Source organism: Ylistrum balloti, unplaced genomic scaffold (genome assembly GCF_031769215.1).
Source record: "Ylistrum balloti isolate Yb309-2 unplaced genomic scaffold, AGI_CSIRO_Ybal_v1 Utg370264, whole genome shotgun sequence".
NCBI classification, from domain to species: domain Eukaryota; kingdom Metazoa; phylum Mollusca; class Bivalvia; order Pectinida; family Pectinidae; genus Ylistrum; species Ylistrum balloti.
The window spans coordinates 428869-448041 of NW_026782207.1; the positions used below are offsets into that span (position 1 = coordinate 428869).

General features: G+C 35.5%; 2 protein-coding genes across 2 annotated transcripts; both read right to left on the reverse strand.

The window, feature by feature from the left end:
* Positions 1 to 6807: 6807 nt before the first annotated feature.
* Positions 6808 to 10141, reverse strand: LOC132552654 (uncharacterized). Its single transcript, XM_060216842.1, has 6 exons — positions 10004 to 10141; positions 9476 to 9632; positions 8940 to 9149; positions 8305 to 8405; positions 7497 to 7676; positions 6808 to 6876 (listed from the first exon to the last, which is right to left on the reverse strand). The coding sequence occupies exons 1-6, from the start codon at positions 10139 to 10141 to the stop codon at positions 6808 to 6810; spliced, it is 855 nt and encodes a 284-aa protein (XP_060072825.1).
* A 4336-nt stretch (positions 10142 to 14477) lies between these two features.
* On the reverse strand, positions 14478 to 18312 carry LOC132552655 (O-methyltransferase MdmC-like). Its single transcript, XM_060216843.1, has 6 exons — positions 18175 to 18312; positions 17716 to 17872; positions 17144 to 17353; positions 16765 to 16865; positions 15213 to 15392; positions 14478 to 14546 (listed from the first exon to the last, which is right to left on the reverse strand). The coding sequence occupies exons 1-6, from the start codon at positions 18310 to 18312 to the stop codon at positions 14478 to 14480; spliced, it is 855 nt and encodes a 284-aa protein (XP_060072826.1).
* Positions 18313 to 19173: the final 861 nt, after the last annotated feature.

The window sequence follows — 19173 nt, forward strand, 5'->3', positions numbered from 1 at the left end:
CTTTGAGATTTGATTAGGTCACCTAAAAAGGAAAATAAATAATTTAAGAACTGAAAAGAAGACGGCGATATGACTTTTATAATAGGAGAGGTGTTTTTCCTAGCCACACTATGATATAATTTTATAAAGCCGAAACAATGGCGATCTAAAAGTTAAATATGTCGGTTTTCCTTAGGTCACGGGGTATTTATAATGTGCTACGTTCGCCATCCATGTCACGGTCACATGCCGATGATAATGAAAGTTAGATGTTGCTCCAGTTGTTTTGATAGAGACTAATTAATAACAGATTAACTAGTTGATTCTGACCCAGTAAAATCAAATAAATTATGCTAAAATGATATCAATATTATCAATTCAGAAGATATATGTCCTTAAAAAATCTATAACAAATGAGTTCAAGTCCATCACACAAAGATCCTGCCTTCCATAATGAAATCCATTGATCATATTTGACTCGTTCCCTATCCCTATTTCTTGGTTTAGTAATTTCGTGCCGTTCGTGTCGTCAGTTCAAGGCCGACTGGGAACGAGTCAAAATTGTCTTCCTTCATCACTTGTGTTACCATGTTCAAATATTTTATCCATACTTCTTTTTCAAACATTTATTTTCAGTTACCAGCTAATCATTTCCCTTACTACATGTTTGTAGATAATATGTCAGTGTTGTGTTTCTTCTTTTGTTTGTATGTCTTTGTTTGGTTAGTATAATGTGGTGTATGTATGGTTTTGTGGTTATGTAGAGGCGAGTGTGTGCGGACGTGTGGGGGGCATGAGTTTATGCAGAATTATATAAATATTATTTGCTATCATTTTTATTTTATCTGTATTATCAATTGATGATGATGATGATGATGATGATGATGATGATGATGATGATGATGATGATGATGATGTTGGTGCTGCTGCTGCTGCTGATGATGATAATGATGGTGATGATGATGATGATGGTGATGATGATGATGATGATGATGATGATGATGATGATGATGATGATGCTGCTGCTGCTGCTGCTGCTGCTGCTGCTGCTGATGATGATGATGATGATGATGATGATGATGATGATGATGATGATGATGATGATGATGATGACGACGACGACGATGATGATGATGATGATGATAATGATGATGATGATGATGATGATGATGATGACGACGACGACGATAATGATGATGATGATGATGATAATGATGATGATGATGATGATGATGTTGATGATGATGATAATGATAATGATGGTGATGATGATGATGATGTTGATGATACAAGCGGGGAAGTTTAATGGTGTGAATGTTTTAATTTTGTCTTATATATGTATTATATCAAATGAAATATCTTTGAGTGAACATCATTTAGTCCCTTCAAGATTAACAGAATTCGGGCTCAGACGGTTTTTTTTTATAAAGGAGTGGCGCTATCGTTAAATTCATAGCGATTCTAGTAATAAACTGTGCAACTGAAGTCCTAAACATGTCTGACCTAATTACATAAGTAAATACTTAGTATTCTGATCAGGAAACACCAAGTTTCGTGCGTGAACTATGCATACTGAACTGAAATATATGCCACTGTTAATTGAATCTCAATTCAGATTAAAGCCCTGCTAATAAAAAAAACAAAAAAACGAAAAAACAAATTGAGTCCAAAGCGGAGTAGGTTTAACATCCAATGGAAACAATCCAACATATGGATACTTATAATGTGAAATTTTACTGAACTAAATGAATATATCATTTGTAACGTTAAATCGTTCAATCAAAATGGCAGAGTTGGTGAAGTAGTTCAGGGATTCGACGTATTGTTCCGTTCCCTTGCTTAAAAAGCATAGCATATCTGATAATGAGCTTACACAATGAGCCCATAGGTTACCATCTAAGTTTCTAGACGGATAGTCAGATACTTATAACCACATCACTACATAGCAGTCATATCTTTTCTCCTTTTAGAAGGATGAGAATGGAAATTAACCGTCGTTAATATTCTGTCCATTGTTTATAAACATGACTGTTATTTTTTCCACTCTATTAGCCGTGTATTATACGTGTGATGGCTGTAACGAATTCAAATCACAGTTCTTGGCTAAGTCAACAGTATCAAGATAACGAAAGGTTTGGAGCTAGTCACGTATGTGGGGTAAGGTAAATACTTAAATGGGGAGGCGGGGCTAACTGCAGATATTATTTTAAAAGAAAAAAAGCCTAACAAACAAAAACAAAAAACAATAGCAATGGCCAAATAAAGACCACGGACATTCCATGGGGAATGGTTTTAACAGTTCCGTCTCAAACACCTAGAGTGAAACTGGCACGATTAGTGAATAATTCAGTATTTTCCGGTGTTGAACTGTATTGTTGGAAAATCCTTTACGGTATACATGTATACATATAACAGGTAATACAAAGCAAAGAAAGGTGTGGTCCCAGGACAGCACCCTGGGGTTTACAAGATTGAACAGGAGATTTATTAAAAAGGTACACCAACAGGTAAAACAGCTAGTATCCTATGTTTATTCCATGTTAATTGTATCTCTCGCAACATATTGGATTTACTTGTGGACATGAAGAGGAAGACTATTTAAGATACAAACGTACTTTGGTAAAATTACTGTGTAGTTGGTAATAGTTGCAAAGGATTTCATGTCGCGATATCCGCGGTCATTGAAGACCGTCCGAATATAAATATACAGAAAACATTTAATATATAAATTTAAAGAAATCAGCGTTATAAGCTGTAACATGGACGAGTACGACTAGCATCGCTGATATCAGAAAGGCACAAACACCAAATATACAATATCTACAAGACTTATTTACACTATGTATACCAGTATATATATTTTTATTTACATTCACCGATGTAAATTGCATGATCACTCCAAATAGCAGAGTGATCTCTACAAAGTCTCTCAGAAGTCTTTTAAACAACGACAGAAATGTCTTCGCATGTTTCAAAGGCTTCTCGTTGACGACGACAGCTCAGTCACAATACACCATCAGAAAGATATGAAGTGATCTGCTCACATACAGACAACATACAGTTGCCCAAATAGGGTTGTCTATGTAACTGCTCGCCCACAGAGGAATCCATCACATCAATTATTACTGGAGTTTCATGGGTGTCCTCGTCTAATTATGAAAAACACAGACCACACAGGACCGCATACAGCAGTAGAACTGCCCACACAGGACTGCGTTCAATAACTATCTCGCCCACATCTGGGTTGTTATAAAACTTACCGCAAACTGTATTTGGCGCTGGTGTACCTTTCAACATCAACAAGCTCAAACGATAACTCTACCGCCCCTTTTGCTGACGTGCTTGTGCCCTACTAATGTTTGTTTTATGAACCCGGATCCGGTGTATCCGTATTTATACTATTTACAATAAATTATCACAGGAATAACAATGCAAAACAAAGGGGAAAACACCGGAATTATATAATAAAATGGATGCACAAAGTCACCATGGCATAATCTACTGGATATTTGTTTATATATAAACGGTTGTGACTGTGACATAAGCCTTTATACATGTACACCAATGTAAAGACATCTCCGGAATCTAATCTCTGTGAACAGGCTTAAACTGGAACGACCGCGAAATTAAACTACTATACAGAAGAAAAAGTTTTGTTTCGCCATTAAACATTTTAAACGGATGGGATTCCCAGAATTTTATTTCGATTCGTATAAGAAAGCAGAAAAATGTGAGAGTCAGCATTGGTAATATAATGACAAGAGACAAGAATATTGACATTTTCCATACGGTGCATGTCAATGCATTATAATATTGGTACGGTAATTTTAAGGATTGTATTTACTTGTAAAATCAGAGCTACCTATCTCTTATGTATAAATGTAGCATGCATATCTATTGCAAACCTCTTTAGATATTTAGCTTTAATCATGTCATGTTCCATAACTCCGAAGTACCAATTTTAGACAAATTTGAACACTTGCTTTTGTTCATTAATACTACTGAAAAATTATTAATAATTCCCAACTTGAAATACGCACACTTAGAACGGTATTTTCATTCCTGAATGACAGAAGTTGGCAAGGTGCTAGCAGTACTATCTCAGATTAAGTTTAGATTTAACGAAGTTTTCTGCATCAGATCTCTGCAAAGAACTACTGTTTATACAAAACTGAGTTCCTTTACCCAACGATGCTTCTAACCACATTTCGACAAATACCAGTAATTCAGTCCTGCATAATGATCGCCCGTCCCATCGTTTATACAAAAGTGACTTCCCTTCACCAAGGCATGCATCAGACCAAATTTTGGCAAATCACAGTAATTTCTACAGGATAAGAAGAATTTTATAGATTTTCACTATTGGGTTCCGCCTCTCAGGCCCGCTGGACCCAGACCCACCGTTTCTGTAAAATTTGTTTCGCTTACCTAAAGGATTCGTCAGACCAAATTTGGTTAAAATCCGCTTAGTTGTTCAGGACTAATATAAAATAAATATAGACAGACGCCGGACGACGTGGTAGTTCTAAAGCTCACTTCGGGTCGAATGAGCTAATCATTGAGTACTTGCAATGTCAGAGCTATCATTTATCAACTTATTCTCCAGCCATCTTTAAATCATATCTTTGTTCAATGCGACATACATATGTTGCGTAAAATCGATCCTTTGTAACACACATGTGTGTGCAAAGATGACAGAGAGTTTTCTGTTGAGTGAGAGATGATCTCATCTCCTTCATTGTTTTGTATCGTATTCACTGAACGCCAAAAGAGGCAAGAGCTTAAAACTTGAACATGCTATGCGCACACATATGTACTACACAGGATAATATGTTAGTGGTACACGCTACTTACCTTCTTTGTGTCCCGGTTATCTATGCTGAACAACACGAAATAGACATGTACATGTACACGAGGTCTGACTATTGTAGCGTAAACAGCTGGTGGTACCTGTATTACTCGGATATAGTAGGACACAGAACAGGTATTTGTGCTGTAGCTCCACTCACCTAGTTAACCAACTACGGTGACATGCCAGTAACATCTGGTCTCCGTGGATGTTAGGTACTAAATCATACAAACATTTAAAGATGGACTGCTATATCCTTTCATATTGTATTGTATACGGAAGCTATTTATGTATAAAAAAACGATAATGGGGTAGAGACACCCTATTAATGCAATTTAATGTTCCCGGAATTTGAATGACTTCTAGTTATAATGGGAAAGTGGAAATAGCGAAAATATAAAAGTAAGTCTTACTTCTGGCGGACTTACTAACAACGCCAAAAATAGCAAACGTTAATCATTGTGATCTCCGTGTTCTCCAAAACATTACTAGAGGACACTTACTTATAAATTTGTTCTGATCAGCAAACTAAAGTAGGTGGTTTATTTCCATCTATCATTATGTTTCTTAATTATTCTGCTAAGCATCTTTCTCAAATTGTATGTGTGTAGATTTCCACCGTTCCTGAGATACAAGTCTTATTTTGATCGTAAATAAAAAAAAATTAAAAAAAAAAAAATTACGGACAGCCATCTTGTATTTGGCAATTCAATTTTTTATCACGTACTCTCAGAATTTACTAAAGATTGTCTATGACCCATTAACACTGTCATTCAAACGATTTCCCAATAAAACAGAGAATCAGTTTCTTGATATTGGGCCTACAGCATTCCGGGAGAAGGGCTACCAAGCTTTTTCAAATAAATGACCTTCACCAAGACACTTTCAAAGAGACGGGCCACAAATGCCGATGAAATAACTAGCGCCAATGTTGGATTTTAACCAATCAAATTGTCTTATATTTCCTTATTTCAAAATCCAGAGAAAAAATATATAAGATAAAATAAGTGTGTCATTGTTTTTTTAGCAGTCGTTTAGATTTCCTTTTTAAGAAATTTTGTTGCCACCAGAGGTCGCAGAATTTCGCGCTAAATTTTGATTTTTTATACAGGACGTGGATTTTCCGAAATATTTCACTGACTACACTGGACTTTGACTACGTGGCTTCAAACCATTAACTACAGATTTTTCACCTGTATACAAACGTTGCTTCCCTTTTTAATTGAATTTTAAGAATGTGTTCTTGAATATAATTCATAGAACCGTTCCCGTCATCTTCGCTAGCCAAGGCCACTTAATGCCGTGAAACTAAGTGCCCTTGGCTAGCGAAGATGCGTTCCCCTATGTAGCCAATAAATTGTGACTCCGAGTCATGGAAGAATTCCTGAATTTTGACTGCTACGATTTGTTAGAAATAATTTTTTAAAAGTTTGAAGCATCCAGAGTTAAAGTGGAAGTCATATAAAAAGAAAAGACGCTTACAAAAACCTTTTTATATTCCTTCATCATATCGTTTATTATCTTCTTCAATACAATTCTTCCTTACAACAAAATCTATATATTGGAGCGTTCGAGTATTGTTCGATTAGACAGTTTCACGCGCCCATCGCTACGGAACAAACTCTTGAGGAAGACACTACATATCATTGTGGAAATGACTTTCATCTTTACAACTTCTATTAAACTGATCTTTGTATCCAACTTCCGATCTTTAGACCAAATTGATGACGTCTTGCTCGGAATATGTTGCCATGGTAACCGTATTAAATTGAAAGTTCACTAACGTAATAATGATAAGCTAATGGTATTGTGCAATGTCATTCGTGTGAAACCCCGTACATGACATTGAAGAGTTCTGTGTTGTTTACAGTCTTCAAATAGCTTCATTTTCAAGTGGCATGTCGTGGTTTTCTTAGCTCAGAGTTACTTCCCTTTGTATACATAAACTACACAACCACGCGCTTGTAATCCTACCAAATCTATGCTTCTCCTTCGAACGCCTCCTTTCTTCTGATCATCATCACACCGTCACGGATAGGCACCATCACCTAATCGATCAGAGGAAGAGGTCAATCAATCGATCACTCAGTTAGATCATGATATACTAATTTTAGTTCATTGATCTCCTCTGGTGATATATCGATAATCATTGTTAATCAAGTGGCTGTTTTTATCGAAATTCAAAACATTCCTAGATTCGAAACCTACATTCTTAAATGAATTAATAATGAAATTCCAACACTCTAGATAGGCTGCGGTCGTACTGCATTCCATTCTTAAATAACATCAAATCATATAATGAATGAACACACAGAGCATGAACTAAGAATTCCATCAGCCATTCATAAACCTGGGTTTACTTTCAGATTCAAAATGGAGAGTAGCGTGAAGCGGACAACAAAAACTAAGAAAAAACATCACTGTAATATTTACATGAACATTTTTTCTAACAGGAAAACGATGAACTAATTTCGCATTTTTTATTACTTTTTAAAGTTTCTATTTTATCGTCAGTCACTCTTTGAAATCAATTGTAGCATGAGTTTAAACAGATCCATCCTAGTTTTATTACAATCATATAATGTGACACGACTGGTGCAAGATTGCGTTACAGAGGCTTCGATTTTCTGAGACATACATGAAAGCAGTTACGTTGATAAAGTTTTACCTGTGACACTCTGTTATCGTTGTAGACATAGTCGTTGAAATCTCGTATTGCGTGACTGTATTTTCCCCAAGTCTCAGAAATCACCAACTTTTCCTTTGGTAAATAGGCCTGACCTCTGTTCAGAGCATTATCAATCAGTATTGTGCCTCGGGCGGTCAGCATGTCATTGTCCATTATGATCTATAAACAAGTCGTGATTTGTGTAGATTTTCAAAGAAAGATTTTTTTTAAAATACACATTTATCAAAATAAATTCAACAAATAAAAAGAATAAGACAGATCAGATAATCACTTTGTCTTTCGAAATTTGTGTGCTGACATGAATCCTATGGTAAACGTTCAGTAGATTATCCTGAGACTATCAACAAATCTTGTAGACACCACAATCAGTAACGAAATCGGTTGTTTACATTATGTATGGAAGGTACGACATATGTTGCTGTACACCCTGACGACAGTAAATTTCACGTTATGCTTACCAATATTACGAACGTATATTTATAAGTAATTATTTTTAAGCGTCCATACAGATCATGTTTAACTGAACATGTTGATAATAGTGGAATTTGCAGCTTGTTGTCTTGTACTCATTTTAGAACATGTCTTCATGTACATTGCAAATAAACGTAATTTGTTAGAAAATAAGCAAGCAGTCATCCAGCCAATAGCCATGACAATTAACGACATCAGGCTTATAAGAAGCCAGATTTCCTGTGAATGATGTTAATCAGAAGAACGAACAACCAGCCGTCTTTAGAGGGTGACATCCAGCTGTCATGTCAACGAAGACCATTTCTAATTACAATACCTTATAATAGTCGATATAACCGTCCTTGTTGGCGTCAACAAAAACCATGTCGAACTTCTGTCCTTCTTCAGCAAGTTTTTGTAGACTTTCTGCTGCTGGGCCTGTGTAAGTGAGGGAAACACTTGTCCGGATTAATCAGTATATCAGTTTGTAGTTTGTTTCTGTTTATTAATGACATGATGTTATGTTGCGTTTTGATAACAGTTATAGCACATTTATGGGTACTTCAATAGTATCATCACACTTGACAGCCATAACCTGGGCACGGTAACATGGTCACTAGGCATTACTACTCATTTAAACTGAACTTAAAGCTGAACATACAGGGCAGAGAGCATCAGAAACATATCTATGTGTTTTTGGACAATGAGAAAGCATTCTTTTTGGCGGAAAGTCAACACTTAAACCACCACTATGTGAATGAGAAAGACGAAAAGTGAAAATATGTATTCCAAATTCGTACAAAAATAAATCCCAGATATCTCCATTTCGAAGATAGATTCGCCCCTTTCAACAGCGCCACTGACTTTGTGATAACATGCCGTTCACATGTTTTAACATCCTTTTCACGATCCAAAACGACAAGAAATGAACATCAGTGATATTTCATTCATCATCAGCAGACGACCACTCACCTATCATAATATCGATCTTCCTTCCGTGTGGTGATTGGTCAACCAGTTTCCTGGCAACGTCTGCAACATACTCCTCTAACTCACACGTGATAACTTTAGCATCAGCCGGAAGTGCCTCAGCCATGGCAAGCGCGCCACATCCGGTAAAGAGACCGACTTCGAGAATTCGTTTGGCGTTTGACATGCCAACGAGTGTCTTTAAGAATGTACCTTCAATGATTTTCAGACAACAGTAATTACACATTGATGTTCTTACACTCACTGATAGATTCATTTGATACTTTTAAGAAAAACAACTGGTTAAATTTAGGAAATCATTCAACACAGCAGTTTATTTCTTCCGTCTAGGAATATTGATGCTAGGTGTCATAATGTGGAGACAAAGAAGTCAAGTTAAGGCCCTAATTCCATAATTTTGTAAATTTCTTAAATATTCATTAATTTGCAATTTTTAAGAATGTCAAGTATATATGAGTGATTTGAACTGTGTCAATATTTTTCAATAGTCAAAATATACATTTAAATGTTTCATATACCTTCCAGAGCACCAGACATCATTCCTGGTCCGACTCTACCCATTACTTTGCCCTCGTCCATTGTTTTCTGCCAGGGATGTTTTTTTGTCTCTGTGATGAGGTTTTGAATGGCCTCACTGGGGGGACTGGAGATAGTATCACAGTATTCCTCTTGTGCCTGTATATGCAACAAATATACATAATCAAATCATGATTGGGATAAAATGGAAACTATTCTATTTCATGATCTCGACCTATTAGTTAGACAATCTTATCGTGGATTCACAAGAATCACATAAACATAAAACTGAATAACTCTCCCCAATATCTCTATTTAAAAATTAATTTTTACTTAACGTGATAAAAATATTATAAACCCGGACAAGTGTATTCGCACTTTTCACAGAAAGAATATTTCTGCCTATGTTCATGCAATTATGACCATTGCTTGGTCTTACTTCAGCAATGTTTTGAATAAGCTAGCTATTTAACTGTCTTTTGTTAAAAGTATCTAGATAGAACATCTACAGGAGATATACGATTACTTACTGTAACGTTTTCTATACAAATCTGTATTTGTGTTTGAATATCCTCAGAAGCCTCTAGTGTCTTCGCCATGTCTTGTAACTTTACAAGCTGCCGTTGTACGGGACCGCCCATAATTGCTTTTTTGGAAGTTGAAGCCATTTTCGTTTTCTGTTTACTTTGGTTAACATAAATGAAAAAAGAGGTAGATTATATACTACTGTTAAATCGTTAATTTTTGTGTGGGATTTACTTCTGTTAAATTGATGGGTACTCTCAATCCATATATGACCAAGAATTGACAAACAAATAAAATATGACATGGAGTTATTCGGTTTAAGCTTGGGTACAATAGAGCAATGATACCACTGAAAAAATTGTGGTTGAAAGGCTAAAGTTATATTCTCCTACAAGCAAAATCGAAAAATTACGTGTCTGGATTGACAAAAATTAGAATATGTTTTGTATCTAACTCAATTGCAGCTATTCATATGAATCAGCTAAGCTATTAATGTATTATAAACATATACTAACTTGAGTCATATCTTGAGCTTTTAAGGTTACTAACCTGAGCTATTAAGGTTACCAACCTAAGTTATCAGGGTTACTAACCTGAGTTTTTAAGGTTACTTACCTGAGTTATTAAGGTCACTTACCTGAGTTATCATTGTTACTAACATAATTCACTAAGGTTACTAGCCAGAGTTATCACAGTTACTCATCTGACTTTTACGTGACTAAGGTGAGTTAAGGTTGCTAACAAGAGTTATAACGGTTACTAACCTGATCCATTATGGGTAGTAACGTCAGCTATTAACATTCCTAACCTTAGTATTGCGGTTACTTACGTTACCAAGGTTACTAACCTGATAATTTACTGTTACTTACCTGAGTTATAAAGATTACTAACCTGACTTAATCAAGGTTACTATCCTGAGTAATTACGGTTAACAAACAGAGTTACTTGCCAACCAGAGTTATTACGGTTATACTGCGGTTTCTCACCTTAGTTATTATGGTTACTTACCTGAGATACTAAGGGTACTAACCTATGTTATCAAGACTAACTACCTTAGTTATGACGATAACAGGTTGAAACATTGCCACATGAGAAATTAAAACCGATACAGTTTGATACGCCTTGTCGAGAAAAATTGAAGTAAACATAGATTCGCTTTCACGTTTCTTTTCTTTAGTTTGGATGAATGTGATTTGCTAAACTATCAGAATAATTGGAATGGTAAATATTCTAGTTCCCATTTTGTGCAAAATAGTCTTTTTAAAGCATGATGTGTAAGCGGCCGTTTCTAATTATTTTCTATGGTATGTGTTGATACTTTTTTCACTCGATTACATTCCATACGCAGGCACACTGTAAGTTGCACTTTGTTTGATGGGACAGTACACACTGGTGACTATGGTGATGGTAGACATTTGATAACAGGGATTATGTTGTGTCTGCGGAGACCGCCATAGGGATGGTGTGCTGACTGAGATTTCAGATATTTATCTGAGGACCATGGTACTCCGATAAAGTTTTGTTATCTAAGTAATACAGCTTGTATCTGAATCATTCGTCTCAATCCTCGATGTGCCTGTCAAATGCTGCAGTCATAGATAAAGATTGTATGGTGAGATATTAAAGTATCAAAAGTCATATGATTTTTTTTCTTCGAGGTCAAGGTCTGAACAATAAAATTTTATACAATCTATTTGATAAGGGTCGCCAATATTTCCAACGTATATTTTTAACGTATATCTATACGAGCGCTTCATAAATGGACAGGAACATGTGTGTTGAATTGCACCCTACAGGCTCAAATCTTTTTTTAAAAAGAAATTTTGTCACAAAATAATATTTGTCGTTCTTACACGGATTTGGAACACAATTCTAATCTGTTTTCGTCAATATTTGACGTCTTTGTTTGGTTTAAGAAATGTTAAATGACACTTCCAACAAAATCCTTAATCAGAGTGAACGCTATATAGCTTTGCCATCTCACATACGTGTGCCCTTAAGGAAGAAACGGTATATGATTTAAGGTTTAAGTCAACAACTTGATTGTCGGTAACAATGTCTATTTATACTCCGCCCAGGCGGGTGACCAGTCTCAGGCACTCCTTCGTACAGAAGTTAAAATTTACTTCCCGTGCATCAACTTTAGAGATAACTCGACAAACTATGTAATAGAATATATTCATTATTTGTCCGTGTGTCCGTCCATGTGTCCGTTTAGGTCAAGGCAATTTCTCTCTTCCATATCTTGGTATCGTGAATGCAGCGATGCAGTACATGATATTTTCTGCAGATTGTGAATCTACGTCATGATTTTTTTTATCCTTTTCATCAGCTTTGACTTAATTGAATAATTTCACACTATGTTCGTTTTATAAATGTACATACTGAGACGGAAAAGCATGTCAACTGCAATGATTAACGTACTATCGATCATATGATGAATAATATTTTATGAAATTTTTAACAGAATATTCGCTAAATCTCGAGAGAAGTTTTTACACTCGTTTCATATTTCTCATATAAGAAATGCATTGCATATACCCGGACACGCCTTCATGTACATGTGCATATATTCTTCACAAGGACATATTTATAAACATGTATATCGACATACCTTCTTGGTGTCCTGGGCGACTCTGACAAATACACTACATATGAATGACTATTTGTAGACGATACACGAGTATTAATCGTTAGTACCAGGTGACTATAGATAGTACAGATGTACTAAATTTGACACCAGCAGCTTACAGTATCTGTTTGGTATTGTGACTCATATAGGACTATCGAAAATAAGGTGTGTAAAGGTACGAAACAACATGTAGCCGTTTAGAAATTAACAAAGAGATGGAGCTGTACAGGCCACGCTTTCGTGTGCAGGTGTGAAAAACATTTCGAAACAAGTAAATAGGAAAGTTATAGCTTTGCTATGTTGACTGGTGAATAAAAAATATGATTATGTTTATTTTATATACCAATCAGTTCTGAAAGCGCAAACAATTAAACATTCGAAAGGTACGACACGTCATTAGATTTGTCGTCCGAACGACATCAACAATGTAATGTCATACGGACGAGTTGCAATGTCGGGTTAAAAAGTGGAACAAACGATAAAAATAGCACGCAATGTGGACGAGGTCAAAAGTCATACAAATAGGTTTAAGAGTACAACAAACCACATAGTAGACGTTCGAAGGTAGTTATACAATGGGGAATTCTTCTTTAATATGCAAATTATGATTCAAGCTATAATTATATTTTTCAAACTTTCCACGTTCCATTGAAAAGTTTGATAATGTTTTGCACATTCTAGAATAGGCCTTACAGGTAATTCCTGTAGATCTTATTATACCAGAAATTCGCTAGGAATAGTAAGCATATGTACCTGATCCGAACATCAATATATCCTGATAAATGAATTTCAATGTGTGTTTGACACAATGCATTTGCTATGATAAAACGTCACTCGACTCACAGGAAAAGATTACAGCATTGTACTCATAAGATGATGTTGGTCTTTGTTGTCATATTAAGTGTCAGTATTCAACTCGCATTGTATAATGTTAACGTTAAAGAAAAGTGCAATACGACATTGTTGAAAACATACATCAAAGACTTCACATGGAAAGTATTATCATCATACTCATTTCTGAATTAGTTGCATTTCAATGAAACCATACTGATGTTTTAATCAATGACTTGTTGGCGAAAAAAATATTTTTGAATCATAACTTATGCAATACGGAATCAAAACACCAAATCAGAATAATTTATTATGAAAGTTCCTGGACGAAAGAAAAAAAATCACCAGAAACTAAACTGAATAGTCTCCGGACAAAAGAACATCAATTTTAATTTTTTTACCAAATCTTGTATTAAATCCTTTCCGACAATGTCATTCATTATCTTATGAACGACAGAAAGATTAACTTGATACAGCACCTTTGTTCTTTATTTATATATAACGCCATCAATACAATAAACATTAACATTAAATCCTGTATAAAGTAACGAACACCTCCATCTATATATCAAAATGAAAGTTTGATCTGATCTAGAGCATGCAAATAATCTCACTGTATGTTCTTGTTGACCCATTTCACGCTGACGTTGTATAAGGAAGCTGTTATCTCCATATTAACATATTTCTTCTGTAACTACCAGTTTGATCTGCCATGAAACGAAAGTAGCATGTTCTCTACGTAATATTTCCGTCACAAGTCACTTAAAGGTACGTTAGTAGTTTGAACAATCCCTCAATTGCAAAGCTTTGTTCCTCGTCTTCAGTTCCAGATGAAAATCTCACGGATACAAAGGCTGCGTAGTGCCCGCAATAAGAGAACAATCCTTTTGCTATATCAACGTTGCACAATACACTTTCACGTATCGATTTGTGAGTAATACCAGTCAACTGTTCGTCATGAGTATTGCTACATGAGTATACCGTGCATTACTAAACCCTATATGGTGATGCCAAGTCTAGGCCTGTCCCTCGAATGCCTCCTTCCTCCTGATGACCATCACCCCGTCACGGATGGGGACCATCACCTAATCGATCAGAAAATGAGGCCAATCAATATATCACTCATGTGAAACGCCGGCATTGCTTTTTGTTCGTTGCTGGTGGTAGGTAGATAACTACTAATTAACGATATATGATTGATTGAAATACAATGATACAGTCGACTGGCTTTGACTGCAAACAAGAGTAAATCAGCAACATACCGTATGGCCGGGTATTTTCGTGAGCACGATATTTTCGCTATCTAATAGTACCTTAAGGTGATCGCGAAAATTGGATACGCGAAAATACTGAGCCATGTGTGTATAAAATCCATTTTTCATCCATAGAACAAAATCTTAATACGATAAAATGTAATAAAATAAAAAATCCCGAAAATTTTTAACCCTGAGTATATCAGCTGCTACATGGTAGATATAAAAACACGGGCTTCAAATACGGATATCAAATATAAAGGTGTACGTGTTTGTTACCAAGGTACAGACGTCATTGGCAGTAATCTTGAGTACTTAACTATTGAAGAATCAGAGATCATTTCAATTATTTCTATTCCTGTATTATTAGCGTTAAACATCCAAAACAGACTCCCGTTTTTCCCGCCTTTAGTGTGACGTCATATTGTGATTTTCATTATTAAATTGAAATTCATATACATTTATAAATTAAGAGAAGTGAATAAGGCACATTTTTACCTGGGAAACCCTATTATCATTATAAACATAGTTGTTAAAATCACTCATCATGTGACAGTCTGTGTTCTGACATTTCGGGATCAGTAGCTTTTCAGTGGATAAGTAAGTCCGGCCCCCGTGTAAGGCGTTGTCTATCAGTATAGTGCCTTCCGATGTCAGCATATCGTGGTCCATGATTATCTGAAGAGAGATAGTGAGTTTGTATGTGATGGGTGAACGATCACGTGTGGGGTGCTAATAAATGCAATCTTACACCACAGGACATTCAGAAATACAGACGTGTATCAGCTCAATGAGCTTATTGTGTTCGCTCCGTATGATGTTTTGCCATTTCCCCATGTGCCACTTAGAGGACGTTTCATTACTTTGATCTGTGTCTGATCGACACTGATCAAGGAAAAAACATTGACTTTTTCCACGGCTTCCCGTGTAAACCTTTTTTGTTCATTTTTATCAAAGTTTTTTCAAACGTGAGTTTTGGTTTTTAACTTCAACATCGATTCTTTTATCAAAATTGTCACGTACTCATTTTTCATTTTAGTCATAAAATTATTTTCAAAAAGCACGACACACTTCGGAAGAATTACTACTAGAGACAAGAGACTGTTTAAAATAATGTTATGTTCTACATCCCGACCACAGATTATCATTACTACTTACGACACATCAATTAACTTACTGCTGGAACATGAAATTAACTTCAGAGATAATCTCACTGGTGATCTGAACAGGAGATTAAAATAGGGTGAAACTTCAGGTCGCTCTAATTAACTTCACTACTGTCGACAACATTCATAATCACTAAATAACATGATATTCATTTCTAAATTAAGTTATTCTTCCTGTGAGTTAAAACGAAATGCAGAAAAAATGTGAATAGGGATAACATGACTGAGGATTCCCATGTTAACTTCTGTCCAAGTGTATGATGTCCAAATTCATTCTCTTTTCACTATAATAGCTTATTTTATGCCCCAGATCAGTTTTTATTGACAGTTACAGAAGAAAAATATTTCTTTTTTAAATTTTATTATTTAGATTTATTCAGGAACCATTAGCATTCCGACAGTGGCTAATGGTTTCTAATGTAAGATACCAGCAATGACAAATTAAGAAAGGAAAGAACAAGTAGGCAAAGAATAAAATCCTTGGCATTACTGGTAATTTTACCACAAATATTTCTCTAGTTAGTCCAATATGTAGGGGGTAAATGTATGAATCATTATCTATATATATATATATTATAACTAGTTTAATTTGCTGCTAATGTCGTACATTCTGGCAGTACCCATCTTATATAAAGGCTCTTGCATGGGTTCCAATTTGCTATTTGACCGCTCCATTGTCCCCATGTTTACGTCACTATGTTACAGTATTTGTGAATGCGTGGCGTAATTTCATCACCTAAAGTGCAAGTTATATTGCACATGTGTAACACGTAAATGTATGACTTTGGAATATTCAATGAATAATGAGGAAATTAATATGATAAAAGTCAATGGGTACAGTCCGTCATGATATCAGCAAAGACACTATCTCGTGATGTACATACCTTATAGTAGTCGGTATAACCTTCCTTGTTTGCGTCAATGAAAATAATGTCAAACTGATGTCGTTCTTTAGCCAGTTGTTGAAGACTCTCTGTAGCAGGACCTGTATAGTTAGAGAAAATGACGAAACAAATTTAGATTGATTGAAGTATCAAAATTATTCATTATGCTATATACTATGAATTAACGTTCTTCCGAGATTTCATAACTCAGATTCAATGTTACAAATGCTGTTGATTATCCTATGCAAATATATAGTAAAACCCTTGCCAAAGAAAGCTGATTTACAGCCATCACCTTTTCAGCCATATTTCTTGACACCCTTGCATTTTTTTATATAAACAAAACTCTGTCGCGTGTATTGCGATCCGAAGAACTCACCTATCATTATATCGATCTTCTTTCCGTGTTGTGATTGGTCAATCAATTTCCTGGCAACGTCTGCAACATACTCCTCTATCTCACATGTGATAACTTTTCCATCAGCCGGAAGTGCCTCTGCCATGGCAAGTGCGCCACATCCGGTAAAGAGACCGACTTCGAGGACTCGTTTGGCATTTGACATGCCTGTTAGCATCTTTAGGAAGGAACCTGAAATTCAGTTAAGAACAGGAAAATATGTAATTTAAATAAAAGTAACATAATTAAATTTGTTTCCATTCAACTTTTGGCGTGCGATGGGGCTATTCAGGCGAATTAGATGGCTTGAATGCGTAAGCATATAAGTGTAATAACGCAAATTTTAGATTCATGTGGAGTATTGCAGAACAATGATGGTAATAAATGGTATTGTAAACTTAAATGTATCAAAAATAGCATGCGTTTCGTAAAACGATAGAAGGACGTTACAAGCAGCCATTTAAAGATAAAATCGGGAATTTTTGCGTTAGTATGTTGTTCTTTGGAACATTTACCATGAACAAGACTCGAATCGATACTATTGCATCATTTACCTTCCAGTGCTCCGGAAAGCATCATAGGCGATACTTGGTACTGTATCTTGCCGCCGTTGTATGCCTGCTGCCAGGGATGGTTTTTAGTCTCTTCGATGAGGATACCCATAGCCTCACTTGCGGGACTAGATATATCTTCACAATAGTCATCTCGTGCCTGTTAACATAACATAGGAAAAACAATCTTTTCAGAACCATATATTTAAATATTGTCAAAGTTTCAATAAGGAGCTTATTTCATAACAGTAACTAAGTTTTTGGAAGTTTTCAAATTATCATGACGCTGAGTTCAGGCGGGTTTTTTTCAAATGACTTAATTGCTTGTCATTATCCTTAACACTAGTAGTTGATTGGTTCATTCTTTAGATATGAAGTAACTATCGTAGATGAAAATAAAAAAGAAATCAATGGCATGCAAACCAGTTTATCATTACACTGAGTACACGTATTAATACTTACAATAATACAGTCGATACAAGTTTGTATTTGTGTCTGAATGTCCTCCGGAACCCCTTTGACCTTCGCCGACTCTTGTAAGTTTAGAAGGTAACGCAGAACAGGATGGCTCAAACTATAGTTTGTAACGGAAGATGTCATCTTTAGTTTGTATCACTTCACCTGAAACATGTTTCAAAACAACATTATCCACGGAAGATACATCGACTAAAATATATAATAGTTGTGCATGCTTATTCATCGTAAATTATTCCAGATGGCTACCAGTAGCTGAAATATTCATTTAAGTACGTTGTTTGCTTATTACAGTCAATCAATTCTGACATTTAAAGCTGCCAATATCAAGATTATGGTGATCAGACCAAGTGTCTCAAACAAAGATGTATATTTACGAAAAGGATTTTTTTCGACACAAAACAAATAATATCAAAACTTAAAATTTGATATTTCAATGAGGCATTACATCTTTAATAGTAGTACAATATTGGACACTGTGTAGATATCAAAACTGTTATTGTATTATTTGTCTGTTAGTCTTGGTAAACTATAAGGGACTGTCTTGCAACATTTCACTCAACATCTCGCGAATATACACCTTCAAAAGACTGTACACATGAAATGTACACATGACCTTGGATTTTTCGTAATACAAAATTAAAACAAAATGAAATAATTGAATCACTGATGGACAATATCTCAAATAGATGATCAATTTAAAAAAAAATGCATGCCAAGCTCTAATTTAGCCGATTTGTTATTAATCATGTCCATCGAATATATCCTCCAGATTTTCAAATCTAGGATACAACATACCCTTCTGCATGGTTTTTTTTAAATAAATCCTTCTTGTGCGATATGAAGTTATAAATGTTCTATAGCCGTTAGCATGACATCCGGTTGTGTCGTTTTAACTTAGCTCTGACACTGTGACTTTGTTTGGATTGGCACGCATTCATTTGGCGAGTTTCAGCGATGAAGCAGAATTCACTTACTTTTCCGGAA

Excerpts from the sequence above, each read along its gene's own strand:
- LOC132552654 (XM_060216842.1), bottom strand. The coding sequence starts at position 10,141 with ATGGCTTCAACTTCCAAAAAAGCAATTATGGGCGGTCCCGTACAACGG. Across the intron at positions 9,150-9,475 it reads GATGTCTGGTGCTCTGGAAG|GTACATTCTTAAAGACACTC; the intron begins GTATATGAAACA and ends AAATCATTGAAG. Across the intron at positions 8,406-8,939 it reads GAAGATCGATATTATGATAG|GCCCAGCAGCAGAAAGTCTA; the intron begins GTGAGTGGTCGT and ends TCACTTACACAG.
- LOC132552655 (XM_060216843.1), bottom strand. The coding sequence starts at position 18,312 with ATGACATCTTCCGTTACAAACTATAGTTTGAGCCATCCTGTTCTGCGT. Across the intron at positions 16,866-17,143 it reads GAAGATCGATATAATGATAG|GTCCTGCTACAGAGAGTCTT; the intron begins GTGAGTTCTTCG and ends CTAACTATACAG. Across the intron at positions 14,547-15,212 it reads ATGATAATAGGGTTTCCCAG|GTGATGGTCCCCATCCGTGA; the intron begins GTAAAAATGTGC and ends CTGATCGATTAG.